Source organism: Nomascus leucogenys, chromosome 4 (genome assembly GCF_006542625.1).
Source record: "Nomascus leucogenys isolate Asia chromosome 4, Asia_NLE_v1, whole genome shotgun sequence".
Taxonomy (NCBI): Eukaryota; Metazoa; Chordata; class Mammalia; order Primates; family Hylobatidae; genus Nomascus; species Nomascus leucogenys.
The window spans coordinates 96,008,385-96,030,016 of NC_044384.1; the positions used below are offsets into that span (position 1 = coordinate 96,008,385).

General features: G+C 42.3%; 1 protein-coding gene across 4 annotated transcripts in view; it reads left to right on the plus strand.

Annotated features, from left to right (window-relative positions):
• Nucleotides 1-21,632, plus strand: part of ERC2 (ELKS/RAB6-interacting/CAST family member 2) — a 987,712-nt gene that overhangs the window by 778,213 nt on the left and 187,867 nt on the right. For all 4 annotated transcript variants that reach the window (XM_030811582.1, XM_030811583.1, XM_030811584.1 and 1 more), the window contains one exon: nucleotides 11,330-11,464. In XM_030811582.1, the coding sequence (XP_030667442.1) occupies nucleotides 11,330-11,464 (135 nt within the window). The remainder of the gene's footprint in view (nucleotides 1-11,329; nucleotides 11,465-21,632) is intronic.

A 21,632-nucleotide genomic window follows, 5' to 3' on the forward strand; every position in this document is an offset into this window, starting at 1 on the left:
CCTCAGTCTCCCCTCTGTAAAGCAGTAAGCTCGGATTCACTAATTGAAGATGTGGCCCAGTATTAACATTTTATGAATTTGGGTTGTCTGGCAAGTCCTTATTTGTAGGGGAGAGATTTGAGATAGCTCTAAAATTCTCTAGTCTACGAGATGGTCTCCCCAGCTTTCAAGTTACCCGCCTTTTCCTAGTACTATCAAGAAACATCAGTTACGTACTTTAGTATCTATTTTTGTTCAGATTCAAGTTTAAATACATTTGGACATTTTGTACTTAAGCTATTTCAACTTCAGGGTCACAGACAACCAGGCTTTTTGGATTCGACCTTAAATAGGTGATTAAGAGAAAGTGTTTTTTGAAATGTACCCATTCAATGAATTCAAGTTTATGTGTTAGGGGAAAAAAAAAAAAAAACCATATGACTCAACACAGTAGACATTTCCAGATGAAATTTGAGTGTAACTTCATCCTTTCTGGAAATTGGATTTCTGTCAGATTCACAAAATTTCCACTTTGCCTCTTCTTTGGGGGGTGAGTTATCGCAGGAGAAGAGGTAGGGGTTATTGAGGAGTTTTCATGTTCATGTACTGAGAGAATATCAGCTTGGACGAGGCTGTGGGGAGACCTGCAAATGATGTCCCTGTCTTGTTTGTGCATCTCGGGGGGTGTCCACAGAGACCTTCTATCCTGAGTGGAGTATGTGACTCCTCATAGAACTAAATCGACCCTAGTTAGGATGAGCTCCAAGTGTTCCGTGTAAAGCTAGTAAGGGTGTTGAGATCCAGACAAAAGGGAGGACAGCACAGCGGGCAACTCTGATAAAGATAAACACCTGAGGAGATGTGGCAGAGAGTTGGTATTTGGAACAATCTCCTGCCATTTTTCTCTTCCCATTTGTTTTTCAACTGATTGGAAAACTGCTAATGAGCATGTTTACATTTTCTCCAGTTGTCTCACCCAAGCGTGAGACCAGCTGGGGAGAGCGATTTGTTCTCCCTCCAAGGGCCTGGCTGCCTCTCCCTGTCTCGTTCTCCCTCCCAGCTGCCAAGCCTCTCCTGGCTGTCTCCACGCCTCCTGGGGTCAAAACTGTGCTCGGTGCTGGCCAACACAGCCCCACCACATGTTTTGCATGGCTCACCCCATCCCTTCTCTCCCCCTTTGGGGGTCATTTGTTTTGTTTTGAAGGAGGTGAGGTGCTGGGAGGTTTATGCCCTTCCATTCTGCTTTAGAACTGGGAGCAAGCCCAGATTGCATTTGCTTCCACTTCTGCGTGAAGGTCAAAGCCCTTGAAGGAGAGTGTCCTTCCATCCTCCCACGGTTCTCAGGACATGTTCATTCTCTCTGGGCTGACCTGAGTTTCTAGTCTCCTCTGCCTGCCCAGTCCGTTCTCCATTGCTTTACCCTTCGCTTCTGATGGTGGTGTCTCAAGCTTCAGACATTTTGAGGATTACCTTCACAGTGTTTTCCACATCCTAAAACATAATTTCTATGAAACCTCTCTTTGATGTGCTTTTTATAGTTTGTTTTAGTATATTTTAGAGTAAATATATCACTGTTGAGCAGTTCATTTACTCCCTGTGAATTATCTTGCCTCCAAGGGTATGTGAACCCCTCTCTTCATAGCCCTGTTTAAGACTCTCACAGCCTCTTGCGGAGGGCACTGCTGGCTTTTACTCAACCTCACATGCTCCTAGAATCTCACATTCTCCTAGAGTTCTACTAGAATGTTCACGCTCCAGTTTCTAGCCTATTGGCCAATTCTGTTAGGCCATACCCCGAGGCTGTTTTGCCCATTCATTGCTTAGGGAGCTGTTTTGATGATGCCGGTTCTCCCTAAACCAGTGATAATAAATATTTGTTGAATTATGAATGGAATGAAAATGATGTCTTCACTTGTCAGCACAGTTATAGAGTCTGAATCTCAACACCTGCAAACATTCTTTGTCTTTCCTCTCTCCTTCCTTTCTTTTTCTCTCTTCTCGTCTTCTCTTCCCTGTCTTCTCCTTACCTCTCCTCTCTCTCTCTCTCCTCTTTCTCTTCCCTCCCTTACTCTCTCCCTCCTTTCTTCCTTCCTTTATTTCTTCCCAGTCTCCTTCATTCTCTCCCTCCTTTCTTTCTTCCACTCCTCCCTTTATTTATTTATTTATTTATTTTTGTCTTTTTACCTTTGGGTTAAAAAATTAGGATTTTATTTGGAGTTCACTTTCCAAAGAAACTCCTAACAGACCATGCACAGAATGCTTCCACACTTTAGTAGAAGAGTCTGGGGTTTTTTTTCAGAGACCCTCTATTGACTTTCTGAGTTGAAACAGTTTAGACTCCACATAAAATATGTGTTGTTTACCCAGGCTCTTCATGCTCTGCATACTGTTACAATCCTTGAAGAGCTTGTCAGTGACAAGTAAGATAAATGAATGAAGAGGACTTTACAAGTGTTTAAAAGCTAAGTATAGCATGTGCTGCCCACGACTTAATTAAACAGACCTGCGCTTAACTAAGTAACTTTGTGGTGGAAACATCTAGGGCCTTTCCCTTCCCCCAGACTCTGCCACTAGCAATGGTGCTCAGGATGTTAGAAATTCCTTGGTTGTCTGCAGTTGCTAATGTGTTAGCCTAGCTGTTAGCTGTCTCATTGGTTGAAGCATTAAAAGCTAGTGTGGACTGTGCATAATGACTTTTGAATTTATATTAGGGGATGGTCAGTAACATGGACTTCTTTGGGGCTCCATTGAGATTTTCAAATGTGTCCGAGTTCCATCGTTTTCAGAGGGAATTTTAAAATCAAAAGTGAGCTGCTTTTCTTTAAAACTATGGTTGGAGTGGGTGATCAGAGCCCATTCCCAGGTCAGTCTTGACTTGTTTATGAAGGGGCTGGTCCTTAAGGATCTGAGCAGTGGGATGCACTGGTTACAAAGGAGGCTGCAGAGTCAGAGCCTCAGATCTACCAGTTATTTGAGCTCTGATTAATTGCTTAATCCCTAAGCCTCATCTTCTTCATCTGTAAAGCGGGAGTAATAAGAAGCTTCTACCAAGGCAAATATTCAGGGCATGTGCAACTGTGTCACTCTTGGTTCTCGTGGGTTTCTGCGTCTGTCATAGCAGCTATTAAAGATTTTAAATACAACCCCCACCCCTGACTGCATTGCAGGGTTGATGTCAGACTGACTTAATGAGATGATGCCAACACAGTGTTGTTCACACAGCAAGGGCCAAGCAGTCATTGGTTATTATTTTTTATGTTAACAGGTGGCTCCATCTCACAATGTCAGTTAGGATCCTAACATTATGAGCAAAGCACATAGAACTCTTTCTCTATAAATAATCCTTCCTCATGGGCTGCACTGGCTGACAGTAGAACAGGGGAGATGATGCTTCTGGCTACAATCATTGTCCATAACCCTTCAGGGGATTCCCCAGGTTCCTAAGGTGGCAGCAGAAAGCAATGTTTTTTTTTGAGACAAGATCTCATTCTGTTGCCTAGGCTGGAGTGCATTGGCGTGATCACAGCTCATTGCAGCCTCAACCTTCTGTGCTCAGGTGATCCTCCCACTTCAGCCTCCCAAGTAGCTGGGACTACAGGCATGCACCACCACACTTAGCTTATTTTTTGTATTTTGTTTTTGTAGACATGGGGTTTCACTGTGTTTCCCAAGCTGGTTTCTAACTCCTGAGCTCAAGCCACCCAGCTGCCTCTGCCTCCCAAAGTGCTGAGATTTCAGGCGTGAGCCACTGCGCCTGGCCACAGAAAGCAACTTAGCAACATAATTTCCCTCCCCTGATTTTAGCAGGAAAAAAGAAAAGAAAAACTGCACAAAATGTGCAATAGGAGCAGTAGATCAGCATCTGTCTATCTATCTATGGTGTTTGGTTTATGCTGAAGACATTCTTCCCTCTCTTGCCCATTTTCTAGGTACAGGAAATGAGACTCAAGGAATCCTGATTCAGTCTGAGTCTCAATATGAATGTTTGGCTGAAACTGAATTAGTGCCAGGCAGGTGTTACTTCCCTAAGGAAGGCGAGAGTTCTGTCATGCTAAGTGATGAGAACTCTCAATAAGTATCCATGGAAAAGAGCCTGGGAGTCACAGGCGTATTAGTCCTGTGCAAAAATTAAGTGCAGGCTTGTTAATTATTCAACTATGATTAGGGTTTTAGCTGAGATTCTTGCCAAAACAGACCCCAAGCTGGGCGAGGTAGCTCACGCCTGTAATTCTAGTGCTTTGGGAGGCTGAGGTGGGTGGATCATCCGAGGTCAGGAGTTCAAGACCAACCTGGCTGACATGGTGAAACCCTATCTCTACTGAAAAAAAAAAAAAAAAAAATTAGCTGGGAGTGGTGGCAGGCACCTGGAATCCCAGCTACTCTGGAGGCTGAGGTGGGGTAATCACCTGAACCCGGGAAGCAGAGGTTGCAGTGAGCCGAGACTGCACCACTGCACTCCAGCCTGGGTGACAGGGCGAGACTCTGTCTCAAAAAAACAAACAACAACAACAACAACAAAAAAAACAGAAACAAAAAACAGATCCCAAGACAAGCTTTTACTGCAGGTAGTTTATTTGAGAAGTGATCTCCAGAAACATGGTTTGAGAATGGGGCAGTGATACAGGGAAGGGAAAAGGCCAACAAAGGGTGCATCAATGGGCAGTTTTCTGCTATAATCAACCAGGGCTCCCACTGCCGAGGACCTAGTGAGAGATTCTGGGGCACACTGTAGGATTGTCCACTGAGGGGCCAGGGTACTGGCTGTTTTTGAGAGTTGTTTCAGGGACATGAGCTCTCTAACACTTCCCATCTGCCCCATTCCCTGGCCAAGTGTGCACCTGTGGCCAAAGCAAGACCTCAAGCAGAGGAAGATGCATGAGCTCCTGGTGGGAAGACAGCAGCACATCCAGGACTGTCCATCCAAGCTGCAGATAAGATCTGGTGTGGAACAAGAGAATATAGGAGGGACCCTGACATTCTGTGCAACAATTAAAAATAAAATAAAATAAAATAAAAGTGCTTAATGAGTAGGTATAAAAACACCAGCCAAACCTTCATGATGATCTACTAAATTTCTGTCTGTAAATAGGGACCAAGAGAGAGAGCCACCTTTAACAAAGTTGGGAGGGAGTGTCTGACCAGTGTTCTGTTCTGCTATAGATGAGGGGCAGGAAGGATGGATCAGCTGAATGAGTTTGGGGAGATCAGACCAGGGCTCAGGGAAGGACTGATGCTATAGCAGCAGATTGTGTAGATATCTGTAAACACACAGATGCCAAGAGCCTGGCCCATTTTCCTAGAGATGTTACAGTTTGACATGGGTGAGTATATGGCTGTGGCTGTGTCTTAAATTCCTTCCAAATGCCACAAGTTGATGTTATTTTGAAAAATAAGGTGGTGAATTTTCATCTCACATTCATTTCCTGCTCTTCCCACATCCAGTAAAGGAATGAAGAAAGCCCGCACACATACACACACTTGCATATCTCACATTTGGTGTTCTAGTTCCCCTCATTGACTTGCTTTCCTCTCAAGGTGATTAGAGGACCACTTTACTGTGTGATCTCCGCAGTGTACTCTCCTTATACCTATATCCAAGCCAACTTTCAAATCTTAACTCAAGGGGCATTTGACCCATGGAGCCCTATTTGATGCCTCTGCCCTCAGCTAGAGGGGATCTCTGTTGCCTGTGAACATCCATTTAAACCATACCCTTCTCTCCTGCTCCTCTTCTTATACTGTTTTATAGTCAGGCTTCTATTTCCTCATGTCCTATTCATCTTTGCCTCACCCCTGCACCTGGAGTGGACCTTACCCTTCATGACACTGCTGTAGCACTCTGGAGTCAGACACCTGGGTTTGAGTTCTGTTCTTCTACTCACTAGCTGAATAGTTATGGGCTTAGTTTCCTCATCTGTAAAAGACGGCCCCAAGAATAGCCATCTCAGGAGTGAGGATTCAGCAGGAGAATGCTGGCCAAACACTTAGCCTGGCACATAATTATTCTTGGCATCATTGCAGTTGCAGATGTTCAGTAAGTGTTGAGTGAATTTCAGTACAGTGTCCACAGTAGAAGTCTTTACATCATTTATTCTTACATATTCCCAGAAAGTTCCCCAATGCGGCACATTCCTTTAATAGCTTCTGCATCCTCTGGCTTCATTTTGTCCTCCAACTGTGACCTGAGCACTGCAACTTAGATTCTACTCAATTATGATTCATTGCTGTGTGAGTCTAGTGGATGGTCAGGAAATCTCTCCTCTCCTAGCTATCCCATTCTTGTCTGGTTTCCTCATCTTTTACTTGGCGACAAGAGCTGTTCACCTTGCTCTGATTAGGTGGAAACAAGACAGTAGAAGAGTTCCTGAACATTTGGGATTTCCCTGGTGGGAAACAGGGACAGAAAAGAAAGCCTGATAGAATAAAACTGTAATTGCTATTGTACAGTATTATCTCCATATCCCATAGCAACAGATCTTATTATATTTTTTGCTATTTAAACCATATTCATGAAGGTTTTATTGTTAATTTGATCCAGATGACTGATCAAAGCATAGTTTGTTATTGCCACCTTGCTAAAATATTTTTAAAAGCAGTTTTAATACGATGTGTTTATCGCTACATATTGCCATTAGGCTATTGAGTCCATTACTAGTCAATCAAGGATTTTCATTTTGTTTCAAGAGCTCCTTGGATAAACTCTTCAGAAATGTCAAAAGAGTTGGAGTATCTGGCACCTTTTCACAGATGGTGCTCATCAGATATTTTAGTTAATGGATAAAGTTTCAGTTTTCCATGTTGGACTTTGGCACTAACAGAGGTTTTCTACAGGCTCCTGCTCCCCTAAACACTAGGGGATAGTAAGAAATGAAACTAATAACACCCCAACACCCCTTATTCTTAGTGAGGCAAGTAATCAGGGAGGTGGTAGATTATTTCACTGGGTCCAATTAGCTAAGGAATGGGATATTTCTTGAAGAAGACCAATTCAACTTGCCCGACAGCTCCAAAGCTATGCACATACTCTTCCTTTGCCACTCCCAAGAATTACAACAAACAAAAACAAATAAACAGGAAAAGTTAAACTGCCACATCAAAAGTTAAATACTCAACTGGCTCATCCTAGACTCCCATCTTCCCTCTTATCTGTTCCACAGTAGCCTGCGTGCCCTCTCCATCCATCCATTTTTACACTCATCTACTTTGACACACTTTTACTTACAGCTAAGACATGAGACTCTGCACTAGATGGGGAGTGCAAGGGCAATCCACACATAGTATTTCCCTCAAGAGATTTTCAACCTAGTGGTGGAGAAAGCCAAGCGAACCTGCAGTTAGTTACCATTGGTTCAGATAAGTTCTGTGATGACAGAGACCCAGGGGGGTGGCTACAGGATTCTGCTGAAAGCAGTGGAAGAGGCAGGCTTAGGAAAGTTGTCTCTGGGGATGGTGGCATTGAAGCTAAGACCAGAGAACTAATGGGTATAACTCAGGATTAAGGGGTAGAGCGTGAAGAGCAGGGCCGAGAGAGAGAACAGCATGTCCCAAGGCTGGGACAAGGAGATCGGGAGGTGTAACTGTGGAAGTAACTAGCAGTCACCTAGCAAGAGATGCCTAAGCATGTCCAAGACCCAGGCTGTTTTCCTGAGTGTGGCGGAAGCCTCCCAAGAACTTGAATCCAGGGAGGAACAGAAATCTGATGTCACTCTGGCTGTGGAATGTGTTCAATGGGAGGCGAGAGTGTGGCAGGAGAGCTGTTAAGAGGCGATGGCCCCAGAGAAATAAGGTGGCGCCTGGAAGAAAGAGGAAGTAGAAAATGAAATCTGATTAGATTTGTCTCCACAGTCATGATGTAATATAGTAAAAAGAGTATAACACAGTTAGCCAAAGGCAAAGGTGTCTAGTCAGCAGTTTGGTAGACACTGCAAAGGAAATAAAAATGGGCCTCAGTGAATCGCTAAATGAGTCCCTGAGTTCCCAAGTGCTATGCTATGGAAAGCAATCCCTCTCCAACTCTGTATTAGTTTTCCTGGGTTTTCAGTTTTGCCTGCCCGGAAGATTTGCTGCTTCAGGCTTTTCAGTGGGCACCTCAAGCATCTGAGGCTACAGGGCTGTGGACCAGTATGTATGGGATCACCTGGTAAGTTGGCCTAGAGCTATTTGAACAAACAGTATCCCTGTCCAATCCTTGTTACAAATTTCTGTAGTTTTTCTTTCATTGACTGTTAGGGAGTATTATTTGTGACTTCCTGTCCTTCCAGACCCTTGTTTATGTGTAAACCAATACAACTGGGTGGGGATGAAGCTAGATAGTGCAGACTTAAAAAAAAAAAATTTAAAAGAGATCCATTTTAAATTTGACAATTAAAGGATCAAGATTGGTCAAACTGTTTTTATAGGAGAGAACACCAGCAACTAGCCGGTAAGAAATCGGTCACAGTTTAGGGGATATGTTACAAGCAAGATAAATAAAAACGGTCTAGAGTATCAGACCAAACTCTCATTTTTCATCTCTGTTTCACACTCTTCTCTTCCAGCCCAGACTAATCAAAAGAAGCCTCTTCCGCTCACAATTGCTCTGTGTACATTTCCCCCAGATCTGGTATTCACATGAACAACGTGGTTTATTTATATTTCAGCACCAAATTGGAAAGATGACATCATTCATTTACAGTCTTTATCCCATGACATGCCTACTCTCCAGCACCTCATTTTAGCAGACACATTTAGAACTGCATATAGCATCTTGTTTAGCTTGTACATTCTTTTATGGGATACAGTTCAAAGGTAGGGAACTTTAGGCTTGTTGCTGGTAAGAAAATAATCTCATAAAATCACAGGAGCTTCCCCAAAGGATGAGGATATTACGATGTTTACAATAGCAGAATTATTATTTGTTCATTTAGGCTCCATCCTTCATTCTTGAGCGAGTCCCTTCCTTCTTGCCCACAGCAGATCTTACAGCTCCCCTCAGGCTCTCAGAATTCTATTTAGAAGAAACAATTCCAGATTTATTAGTTCATGAGTTCAAAAGTACAGGATCCTGACAATACTGGAGTTTTAGGTGTGAACGCCGAATTTCAGAATCTCATGTGCAATGGCTGAGGGGAATCTCAGTACTTAGTCTGCAGCAGCTCCATTGACCTGCTCTTTCTCACAAGACGTAACTTGCCCATTGGGTCTTCTGACACTTTAAGTGGACAAGTGAAGGATGGAAATGCTCTCAGCTGCCAGAGGTTGCCTGGGATTTTTTATTTAATTTTAAGTGGTTCTTTCCCTCTATTTTTATTGTTTTTATTCATATAGACAGTTTTTTTTAACATTCACTTTGGGGCCTTTCAAATGTTGTACACATTTTTTAAAATGGAGTGAGTAAATCATAAGACATCCTCTGGCAGATAGAATTGGGATGTGAGGTGTTTCCAAAACTTAACAGAATCAAAGCATTTTATGGGAAAGCGCTTTCTACCTGTTGAGCTGTTTGCCTTTTCTGCTAGCAGCAAGACAAAGAAAAAAGCCTAGAGATTGAGAATTGGATGACCCAGAAAATCTCCATGTTCTATGTCAAGAAAGAGACTCTCGGGGCTGAAATCTACACCTTACTTTTCTAGCTGCCAAATGGGGATAGTAATAATTGCTCCTGGGAAAGTATTGAGAATAAGTTAGGTTGTATGTGAAAAATACTGTAAGAATACACAATGTTAGGTCCAGACTTTTCTTTATTGTCAGTGTATTATTTATATTACGTAATAAAACTCCAACTGGTTGGAGGCTCTGCCAACCACTGACTTCTGGCTCTCTGAAAGTACCGTTGGTTCATTGTCATCTTGAGCCACCAGTGGGATTGTTATGGCAACTCATGAAATGTCCTCAACTCTCTGTGACCTTCCCTGCTGAAAACAAAAATGCAGCTTGTCTCTAGGATGGCAGCATCCCTCAAAATCATGGCCCCTTCATTCTTTTGGTCACTCATTACAGCAGCATGTATTATATATCTACATCTGCTAGGCCCTATGCGAGATTCTGGGGAGAGGCAGATGAAAGAAATAGCTTCAAGGTCTACAGACATACGGACGGATAAATCTGTGGTTATAGAGCCATGGCACGCAGGAGGCACATGTCACCCAGCCTCGAGGACAGGGTGAGGAAAAGGCTCCTAGATTAAATAGTTTGAGTTAGCCAGACATAGAAGTTAAAGGTGAAGAAAGGGGGCTAGGGAGGCATTGCAAGCAAAGGAAGCAGCACATACAAAGGAGGAGAAATGTCTTAGAGCAAACAACAACAGCAGTAATTAAAGTAATGACAGCATTTGACTTTCATTGCCAGTTACTGGACTGACACTTGAAGTCCCTCATATCATTTGCTCCTAGCAGCAACCCCAAGGAAAGAGGCACTATTCCTCTCATTTTAGAGTTGAGGAAATGAAGGTTTATAAACAGTTTACTCTCTTAAGTTCACATAACCAGCAAAGAGGTGGAGCCAGGACTTGAATCCAGGCAGGTCTATCCTCAAACCCTAATTTCCTGACTTTCCGAGCTGGATAATTTTGTCTGCTTTTTTCCCGTGGTCTTTAGGCATTTTTCTAGATTCTGAGAGCCTGTCAGGCCAACTCATCACTGGCCCATTTCTTGCCCTGCATAATAAAGCAGTACACTTCTATTGCATTGGGGGTTTAACCATGACTCTAAGTTGCCTCATGTGACAGGCATCGTGGATTGTAAATTAGAGTGGTCAGTTCTTCTCCCATTGACTTTGTACCTTTTGCTCAGTTCCCTCAAGGAACAAAATCAGTTAAAATGTCCATAGAGAGCCATTTCCCAAGAAGTGATCATAGCAGTAAACCATCTCCATCAGTATTTTTGCATTGGGCAGCGTTTGAGTGGATTTTTCTGCCTTGTCTTGTGAGACCATTGTTTATCTGTAGTCCTGTGTTTCCACCCAGCCCTTCCCATCTTTTCACACAGGACTTCCATCTCCAGCTTGCTCTAGAGTGTTGGTCTAGAGTCTCAGTCATAATTGTTGCAATTGCAAGCTCACCTTGGATCTCTGTGATTGCTTGATAATGTAAAGCAAAGCACCTTAGAGTATGTCAATTTTTTCCCTTTTAAATCACAAGAAGGAAGTACATTAACATTTACAGATGTAACATAATAGCTTGAAGGATGTGACAAAGCTTTTTTCACCAAAGATAATGGCGTGGTGCTTTCTTTATTAAGTTTCAACTTGACTAACAGTGAAAATTCCTGAATTAGGAACAAAGGGATCCCTAGAGGTACTATAATTATGCCCTGAATCTCTGACTGATCTTCTAGCTCCTGATGGAATCTTCCTTGGTTTTTGTTCTGCACAGACCCAGAACAGAATGAAGTTGATGGCAGACAACTATGATGAGGACCATCACCATTACCACCACCACCACCATCACCACCACCATCGATCTCCTGGGAGGTCGCAACATTCCAATCACAGGCCCTCTCCGGACCAGGTCAGTTTCATCACTGCTTACCTCCAAGACCCCTTTTACCCTTTAGATATTTTAAGATAAAATAAATAATCCTCAAGAAATAATAAACAGCATAAAGTGATACGTTCTTTGAACTGAAACTAATAGCTTTGGTATTTATTTCCATCAGTCAAGGAATCTAAATGTTTTTCTTTCTCCTTCCTCTTTAAGGTTTTGTCTTTTCTTGTTTATGTTATGCATTTTCTTTCCTCCCCTCCTTTCTTCATGTAGTCTATTGCTGGCTCGGTATCTCATGGCGGGTTACTTTGGAATGTCTCTTTCAGAGTTTTAAGAGAAAGCACTTTGTTTCCATGAGCTTGGCAACCAGAGAAGCCTTGAGTTCGCTGAGCACTTTCCTAGAAAATTCTTTAGTGATGCAAATTAATGGTGGGGTAAAACAACAAGGAGAGAAATCCGTTTTGCCTGCGTTTTAGCCAGTGAAGTCAAGGAGTCTGGTTTATTTGATTTGGACCCTATCTCCTCCCTTGACTAAGTAAAGCATGTGAAAAGATGGATTGACAAAAACAAAACTGCCTGTGGTTTTACAGCAATATTTACATTCACCCACCAAATGCAAAAACTATTTACAGTGTTTAGTATTAAAACTCTTGAAGGTGAATTTTATGGAAATTAGGAAATTAAATGCAAAACTAGCAGGATAATATAGTCAATATGAGCAATATTTCTTACTTTGTTGTACTAAGATTCCTGCCTCCCCTGCCCCCGTTTTTGATGATCCTAGTGTAACTGATACATTTCCATAGATGGGAGCAATAGGTAACAAAATAGAACCATCTGGATAAGTATGCACTCCTTTGGATATGGCAGGGTGAGGGCTTGTCAGAATTACCTGTGTGAAGAGGCAGTTTAATTGTTTGCTGGGGGAGGAGGTACTTGTGATGCTCCTAAAACTTTTCACGTGGCTCTGTTTCCTTTTCACCTCCTGTTGCTAGCATCCCAAAGAAGTTAAGATTTGAAGTTTCCAAGATATTTCACCTGGAGTACAAGTCCTGGGGGAGCTGTTTATATAGGACACAGCATTAGAAGTTCTCCTGGGAGCTGTGCAGTGAGGCAGCCAGCACCAGGAGGCTCCCCAGCCCCTGAGCTTGACCTGACTTTTGTACCTGGAAGCGTTTGCCCTCAGAGACCCCAACATTGCTGAAGCTGTTCACACAGAAAAAAATCTAGATTTCTGAAGCCAAGTACAGACAGGGCATGATTTCATATGTTAGCTCCCAAAATATTGCTCTTGATTTGGAGATCTGAAATGTGGAGAGAGGTGTCAATTTCATGTCATTATCTTGTATGTCTGTATTTTGGTTTTGTTTTGGTTTTATTTATTCAATTATCACCCTTCACCATCACCACCGCCACCACTACCACCTCCCCACCTTTACCTGCCCCAGTAGACCTGGCATCCTGCTAACTAAACCAACTCGTTCTCATTCCTGGTCCCTGCCCTTTTCTCCTTGGCATTCTCCCAGATAGGGTGAGTACGAGGTTTTATTGGTGGGAGCCTGCAGTCCCCACTTTGGCCATTCATTCTGAGCCACACATGCTAGAAGACCATCCTGAGTTCCCCCACTCAAACCCCAACAGAGAGACAAAAACAGAGAGTACCATAAGAGTAGAAAGAAGGATTTGGAGCCAAGTCAGGGGAGTAGGTCATCCAGGGACCTGCTGAGATAACAAACCAGCTTGTCTCATCACAGAGACACATGCTCGTATGTTCTACTGGGAATGAGGCACTAGAGCACATCTCTCTGCCTTGTGAATGATATTTCTTACAAAACCTAGGCTCCTGCTACTTTTCCAGAGAGCTGTAATCACAAACTAAGGTGTCTTGTCTACTTGGTTGACTCTCATGTTTGTCCACCGACACTAGAGTTTGTCATAGGGTGGTGTCCTTCCCAGAAGAGTTAGCATTCCTTGAAGAGTGTCTGGCTAAGCCATGTTGTTGAGACCTTTGGCACATGTTTCTCACTGCTACTGTTAGGAAGATGGTGATGGTCTTTCACTTTCACATCCACCATCTCAGTAAACACTCTAAGCAACCCATGGACATAGAGACGGTTAACCTCATTGCCTTCTCTGGATGAGAAATCTGGGGCCCGGGAAGTGGGTGAATAGGCTGGAATCCTGTTCTGAGTTCCTAACCTAATTCCATGGCAGCCACTATGTGGCACTTGGGGAAGAGCATGATGGACAGAACCCCTGTCTTCAAGGCATTTGCTGTCTAGTCCTAGAATAAGAATCCAGGTCGTCTGATGTCTTGTTCAGTCCTTTTCTGGTTCATGTCAATCAGAACAAGACAGATAAAAGGTAGCTCCAACTTAATTAGGGGCCCATACCTTAGAAACTTATTCTGCAGTGAGGTTCGCTGTGAAAGTAAAATACCCTTGACCACAAGGATATTTTTGTGGTTTTAAATTGAGGTCATCAAGTCAGTAAGGCTCCTTTGCTAGACTTTTTTAATTAGAGAAGGAGAGATTAAGCAAGGAACCCTAGTGTGAGAGTAGGTTGGCACCAGTGCTGGAGATGGCTGTATCTCCTGAGCTGGATGCCCCTTTTGACTGGGCATCCCAGGTCTAGTGGAATGATACCCTCTCCTGTACTGAAGATTTAAGATTTGGTAATCAACAACTAATATATCAGTGTATGTACTGTTATAAATCTGAGTCCCAGAATAAAATCGTTATCAATGGATAATAGTTATCAATATCTTTCCCAATTGATTACAAACCCTACACTTGATTGTGTAGACCACATACACTAATATATACAGGGTACATATGAATATATGTTTCTTCTTAGGAGAAAAATGACAGCCATATGAAAGCATGAGAGTCCTGATAATGGGGTGATGTGGATGAGATTTTAACTAAATGTTCATAACGTACCCATGTTAGCTTACCTGACTTAAAGGGGAAAGGTCTCTTCCAAGGATTCCTGATTCCCTTTCTGTGAATCTTCCAGCCCTGGCCTTCCTGTGACCTTAAAGTCTTGACCAACGATGACTTATGGAAGAAGGGCTACAAAATGTTGATATTGCCTCTTGAGCTTTATTAAGAGATCAGAACACATGAAAATGGAGAAATATGAAAAGTCAGTTGCCTTGTTACTTTTCCAGAAAAACTCATTTTTCCTTAGGTCATTCAATTTAAGTATTGCCAGGTACTTACAGAATTATATTCTTTTTCCATTTCTTCCGTGTTTCTTTCTCCTTCACTATGATTTTTCTTGCTCCTTAAGAGAAACTGAATCCAAGTATTATAAGTCTAGACTAGCATTTCCCAAAGTAACTTTTAGAACATTAGTCCCATGAAGAAAGCCTTGAAACAAAGATTCTCTGGGCAAAGAATTTTGTGAAAGTGCTCCATATTATAACTCTATCTTCGAGTGTCCTGGGGCAATTAGCAGATCAAAGGATCTAAAAAGTCATATAAGAAAGAAAGCTCCCCAATTTAATTTAATCCAGTATTTCCCAGACTTATTTGACTGTAGATTTCTTTTTTCTTTCAAGTAACATCTGTGCTGTGAAAAATATTGTTCTCAGAGTATCAGGTGAAAAAAGAGACTACCCATTTTATAACATGACTGATCCAGTTTCCAGCAGTATTTTTTATCAGAAGGTGGGATTTTCCGGCAGCTTCTTGCTTTGCACAACAGAAAATGGAAGTGCCTCTTCCATTCATTTCCTGGGATACCTTCTTAAAGGCAATAACATCTGAGAATGAGTGATCCCACCGAGAACCCAGTAGATCTAAACTAAGGGAGTCATTAAGGTTGAGGACCCAGGATATCAAGAATAGTCATAAATACGCAGCCCTTGAGGGATTACTGAGGGGGTGGGAAGATCTGGAGAAGATGTAAGAGAAGTCGGTGCAGTGTGGCAGCTCAACAATCTAGCCCCCTACCTGAGAGAGAAGCATTTAATAGCTGGTGGGCTGTGACCCCCAGGATGGTCACAGCCATTGAATATGTCCGAGTAGAATATCTAGACAAATCCCAATAATGACTTGGGAAATCCTTCAAATCAAGAAGTGGCCATGGGGGCAGACAACAAATATTTCCCATGACACAAGCTGCTGGTGTGTTTTGAGAAACAATAAAGTCCAAAGAGTAAATGAAACATGCTGGAGACACATTAGAGATTTTTCTTAGGTTACCAAGATTGATTTCACGAAGCCAAGTAGAAATTCAGCTTTTCCTAAATGTTCTCTGTACCTGCTGTCATCAGTTTCATCTGTCATTTTCATTAATTAGCATCTCCTTCCCAGACTTAAAACATATCAATGATACCAAGTCTTTCTACTTTCCTTTTTCTAGGCATCATACAAGTTTTACTGTCCCAGTAAAAGTCATATTTTATTAAGCTCATTCCAGCGGCTCCCAGGTATAGACTAACCTGGTGAATAAGAAAAGCACAGCATCAGCATGAGGTCCACACTCCAGCCAACTTAAAATGCCAGGCACCATGCAGGCTACGCTTTGTGCATCTAGGACTCACATTTCTCTTCCTGGGTCTTGGGTTGGTTGTTAGGTCTTCAAGGACCTGGATCTCACTGCTTGTTTGTGCAAAATGTACTTCTGTGTGTTAAAGCACTTGCCACTCTGATTCTAGTTGGGAAGGGCCTAAATGGCAAAGAACCTAAATATTTTGGGGCTGGAAACCTCAGAATAGGTGGCCACTTTTGAAAGCCCAAGAGAAAACGCTTCTCTTCTCTTCCTCCTTCATTGAATGGAAATACTCGCTCATAGGTGTTGGAGAGCTCAAGGGATTTTGACCACCTTTGAGACTTTCTGATAGTATTTAAATTTTAAATTTCACATTTTACTTACAGAAAACCTACTTCTAAATGAGGGCTATGAGTTTAGGAGCATGGAGACATGATACTTATGTGATCAATTTCAGAAAAATTTGGTTGAATTTCACATTTTATATTCAGATTCTTTGTTGCATGTTCACACATGTCTGGCCCTTACGAGGTATTCTGTAAATGTCTGTTGAATGAACTGCTCCCATAGTAGCTTCGGGAAATAGGAAGGGCAGATGGAAATATCCCCACTGTATAAATAAAGAAACTCAGAGGTTGTTAATGATCCAGAGTCACAAAACTGAAAGTCAACAGGCCCCAGATGAAATCCTAAGTCTCTGAGTACTGTACATTGGTGGCAAACCCCTTGGATACATCTATGCAACCACGTGTATTTATGATTGCACAACTATGATGGATCCACTTATTCTTGAGTGCAAATGTGCTTTTTCCCTCTCCCATGGAATTGTAGTAAATTTTATCCTATTTTGTTTATTTTCCAAAAGTGAATTAAATGTCATCTTGGCCGGGCGCAGTGGCTCACACCTGTAATCCCAACACATTGGGAGGCTGAGGCAGTCAGATCACCTGAGGTCAGGAGTTTGAGACTAGCCTGGCCAATGTGCTGAAACTCCATCTCTACTAAAAATACAAAAATTAGCCAGGTGTGGTGGCGAGTGCCTGTAATCCCAGCTATTTGGGAGGCTGAGGCAGGAGAATCACTTGAACCTGGGAGGTGGAGTTTGCAGTGAGCTGAGATCGCGCCATTGCACTCCAGCCTGGGCAACAAGAGTGAAACTTCATCTCAAAAAGAAAAAAAATACATAATCTCATCCATTCTCTTTCCATTTGCCCCAGCTTTCATTGTCTTTATTTCCATTCTTCTGTTTTGTGACTTTATTCCTTCCATTTCCCCCCATTTTACCTGTTCCCTTTTACTCTTCTCTATTCCTGCTGTCCCTGTGCCAATTGCAAACTCTCCTGCTTCTATGGAATCACCAGAATGAGATCCTCAAGTAGTGGAGAGACTGGCCCAGAGAGGGAGGGGAACTGCTCTGGGTCACAGGGTTCTTGGGAGTGGATTGCCAAGACTCACATTCCCTTGCTCACTCTCCCCTGAGCCTCTGAACATGCAAGGATCTGGAGCAAACCATGCCCCCAGAGCAAAACAGAGGATGCTTTATTCTGCTAAGGGCTGCTGTCAGATCAGCCAGGGTGCTAGGGGTACTTTCAGAGAGTGACTTTTCTGTGGTAGAAGCTGGGTTTTCCCTTTTGCATTCTGAACTTTAAGGTGTCTGTCCATTCTATGGATCTTGTTCTAGGAAATTGATTGCCCTAATCCTAAATATTATCCACTCTACTTGGTAATTTCCAGAATCTGTCTGTAGATATAAATAGTAATCCTTGGTGCTTTCTCTGCTGCTCCTGATGACTGTGTGGTCCCAGCATGTGTTGGCTCTCAGCCAAAGTGCATGTTTGTACCATTGGACATATTTCAGAGCATTGAATATTCACTTCCATTTTCTGCTGAAAATTCCCATAGAATTCTACTTGGGACACATGTTGTCTTGCCATAAGCCATCAAATTTCTTGGTTACTAAAGAACCCATGCCTAGATTTGGCCTTCTCTTCAAACTGTGGTCACAGAACTGATACATAGATTGTATTTTAAGATATAGTAAAATGATCCCAGTGACCCAATTTATAGTGGTTGATAGGAATCTGCTTTTCCTTTCTGTGTTTGGATTCTGGATTCTTGAATATAGGCAGATGCTTACAGTACTGAACCTATACTCTGCTTCAGAGAGGCTGCAGCACTCACTGCCTTGGTTTTGAGATTTCTGGTCCCTAAATATGTCCCTTCTCCCCTCTTTCTACAGGCAAAAGAGCCATAAGGTAGAGTTGGCTCAGAAAAGAAAAGCAGGGCTTTTGCTCTCTCACCCTCCTACCTCTGTCCATTCTGCATACACCTGAACCTTGGGTACTGCTCTCAGGTAGAATTAGTCAGCATCCTATAAGAGCATTCCTGAAAGAGGGGAATTTCCAGCCATCCGTGCAATTAGGCCCTCATCGATGTTGTGGCTGGAGGCAAGTGACAGCTCCAGGCCCATGTGTTTCCTGGCCCTAGATCTTTTTTCATAAAACCCACCTGCTTTTGTCCTTCTGCATTTTATGTTTAGTCCACAAGAAGTTGGTGGGGCCTCACAGTCCAACAGAAGAATGAAGCAGTCACAGCAGCCCCTCCTGGGGCACCAGCTCGAGGCCATGGGATCCCCTACTCCCACTGAACCCCTCTCTGAATGCAGGGCCAGCTTTTGTGATTGATGCTCTGCTTCCCTTGCACTTTCACCAGCAGATTAGTCAAAGTGCAGCCCTTTGAACTCCGACAGACAGGCAAGGGGTCCAACCTGCTCTATTGCCCCCCAGAAGATGAATTCTGTATATAGAGTTGTTATTCCTAGCTTTTGCTTAGGGAGGAATAAAAAGAATTTATTTTATGTTTTGAGGTTAAATGAATGTAGGATAAATGTATACATAGCATCCTGTGTGTATATATGTATGTATTGCTCTATGTCAGATGAACTGACGACTTTTCCACATATGGAAGAATTTCACAAGATCATGTTTAGCTAGAAACTTCTCTCCCTAACTTCCTCTGAGTGCATGTTTGAATATACATTATATATACATATATATGTATGTGTGCACATAAATATATCTTCATGTTTCCTCCACTGAAGAAAAATTAACACCGTATATCAGGGCTTACTAAACTATAGTTATGGAAGATACAAAAAAACAGGAATCTTTAGTTCCCCATGATAGTAACCTGATAAGAAAAGTTACATGTTTTAGGCTTTTAATATCAGTTTCCAACCAAGCTAGTATGTCTAAAGCTTGCCCAGATAAGAGACAGTATATATATATATATATATATATATTTTTTTTCGCATTGCAAATCTAATGTCATGGCCCACTTCTTGGAAGGAGCCTTGAGTGTGGTTTCATGTGGGGATGAAGCCTTCAAATTCAACAACCCATGAAGAAACCTCTTATTGGTACTGATGTGTATTGCATGGGAGAAGGGTTCAGAAATTTTAACTGTTGCCACTCCTGGGCCAGTCCTTTCAGAACTGCAGCCAAGGATATCCTGGCATGCATTTTGAAATAGCTCTTGAGAGCCACTTGCCTCTTTCCCAATACTTCTTTTCTCACAAGTAGGTTGGAGGATACTGTGTTTAGCAGGTTAAGAAATAGAAAGATATCACAGATGTCTCTTTTTTCTTTATCCCTCAGAGACTACTAAAAATCCCCAAAACTACTAAAAAGTGAGCCAGACGGCATATGTGATTTCCCACCATTGGGAAATAAAAGTGGCAGTTTATTTGTTTGCTTGTTTTTAAGAGCAGAAGCTGTAGAGTAACCCTGCGGTGGCTCTCTGTGAGGCCACAGGTAAAGAAGGAAATGGGGACAAATGTCTGAACTGTTGTTGTGGGAGGTATTTAACTGCCTCCTTCCTCTACCAGCAGTTACATGCTCACCCAACCATTAAGAGCTACAGGAGAGGAAGGGAGGCAGAGTTACGCAGCAGTTGAGAAGCTGGCTTTGCAGATGAGCAGGTTATTGTCAAAGCCCTTTAATCTGGGTGTGATGTTAATTCCCTGCATGTAAGCACATGAGGACGTGATTTAATAAGCCCTGCCAGGTAGGGTCTTCACTGAGTATGGGAAAAATTCAGAGCTGCTTAATGCATCAGGATCCTCCTGTTAGAAAAGGATTTTTCCTTAAAGGAGGTTTGAGCCTGCTGAAGATTTCATTCAGTCTTACTCTATTTGGGGTACGGTGTTTTTTTTTTCTTTTACTGATTTGTCTAGGTTTTACACCTTGTTTGCAGTATTAGGGTTACATTAAGAGATTTGTTGCAGTATCCTTTGAGTCAACAGGGGTTTTTCAGACATAGCCTGCACTCTCCAGCTTACAGATGCAACGCATCTTGGCAACATTGGAGGGTTGATTTCTTTTCAACTTGCTGCTTTAATCCAGTCGCATTTGTCTAAGAGGCAGCACTTTAGCTCCCCCACTGAGAGTGGGGGACTTGAAATGTCGGGAAGCAGGGAAATCCATTTTATATTGCTAAACACCGTTGCCTCTCTTTTTTTCTATAACTGATGTAATAGGGATCATGTTTGACTTACAACACTCCAGGCACTTGCAGCACTCCAAAGATAAGGGACCAGCAGAGGAAAGGGAGTAGGAAACATCCTTTAAACATACCCTGCACACACTCACAAAGTCTGTTATTGCAGGAAACCACCTTACAGACCAATAGCATTTTAAAAATTCGGATTTGGGCATCCATCTATTAATGATCTTAATAATGTCAATTTTGAACAGCCCGGAGACTGTAAAATATTTAAGAATCATTTTGTACCCCATCAGATCCTTTTTAGACACACCATTTTGCCTTCAGCTTTACCGTAATATCAAATAATTCGTTTTACTAGTAATCAACTGTTAATGCTACCAACAGGGATGATATGTCTAGTTATATTGGTCTAAGTCTGTAACATTCACAAAGTGGTTTAATTTACATTCTTGGGTTTAATTTGCACAGCAAACCTATGAAGCATCAGTGCCAGGATATGGTGGTCCCATTTTCTTTTCTTTTCTTTTTTTTTTTTTTTTTTGAGATGGAGTCTTGCTCTTGTTGCCCAGGCTGGAGTGAGTGCAATGGCGCGATCTCGGCTCACTGCAACCTCCATCTCCCGGCTTCAAGCGATTCTCCTGCCTCAGCCTCCCCTCATTTTCTCTTTTAAGCAGCTGAGGAAATGAAGAGTCAAAAGGAAATTTGATTGCCTACCATGAAGGAAATGGCAGAACCAGAGTCATGTTAAAAACACAATTTTCACTGTGTTTAACAAAGCCAAGTGTTAATGACTGATCGATGAAGGAGCGAAAATAAAGCCTGTCTTCACTCCCACCCTTTTTTTATGGTTATCTGGCAATGGTTCCGCTTTTAGCAGATGTTGATTTTAAGCTTCCCAACGATATTGTTGGCCGACATAGAGGCTTCGACCATTCTCATCTTCAGCTGGGTATCTGATGTCCTTGAGCTGAGTGAACTGGCACAGTGCACCAAAGACTAGTTTGTCACAGCTACTTTTGCTTGAAGGAAATAGAAAACTAGTTTCTTCAATTTGCCCTATAATGACGATGCAAAAAAAAATTGAGGAAGCACTTAAAGATGTTATATTAGAAGTGGAGGAAAAGGCCACCCAAACTTCTATAACGTTCTCGATGGCTTGGCAAAGTGGTCTCAGGTGGCTGCCCTG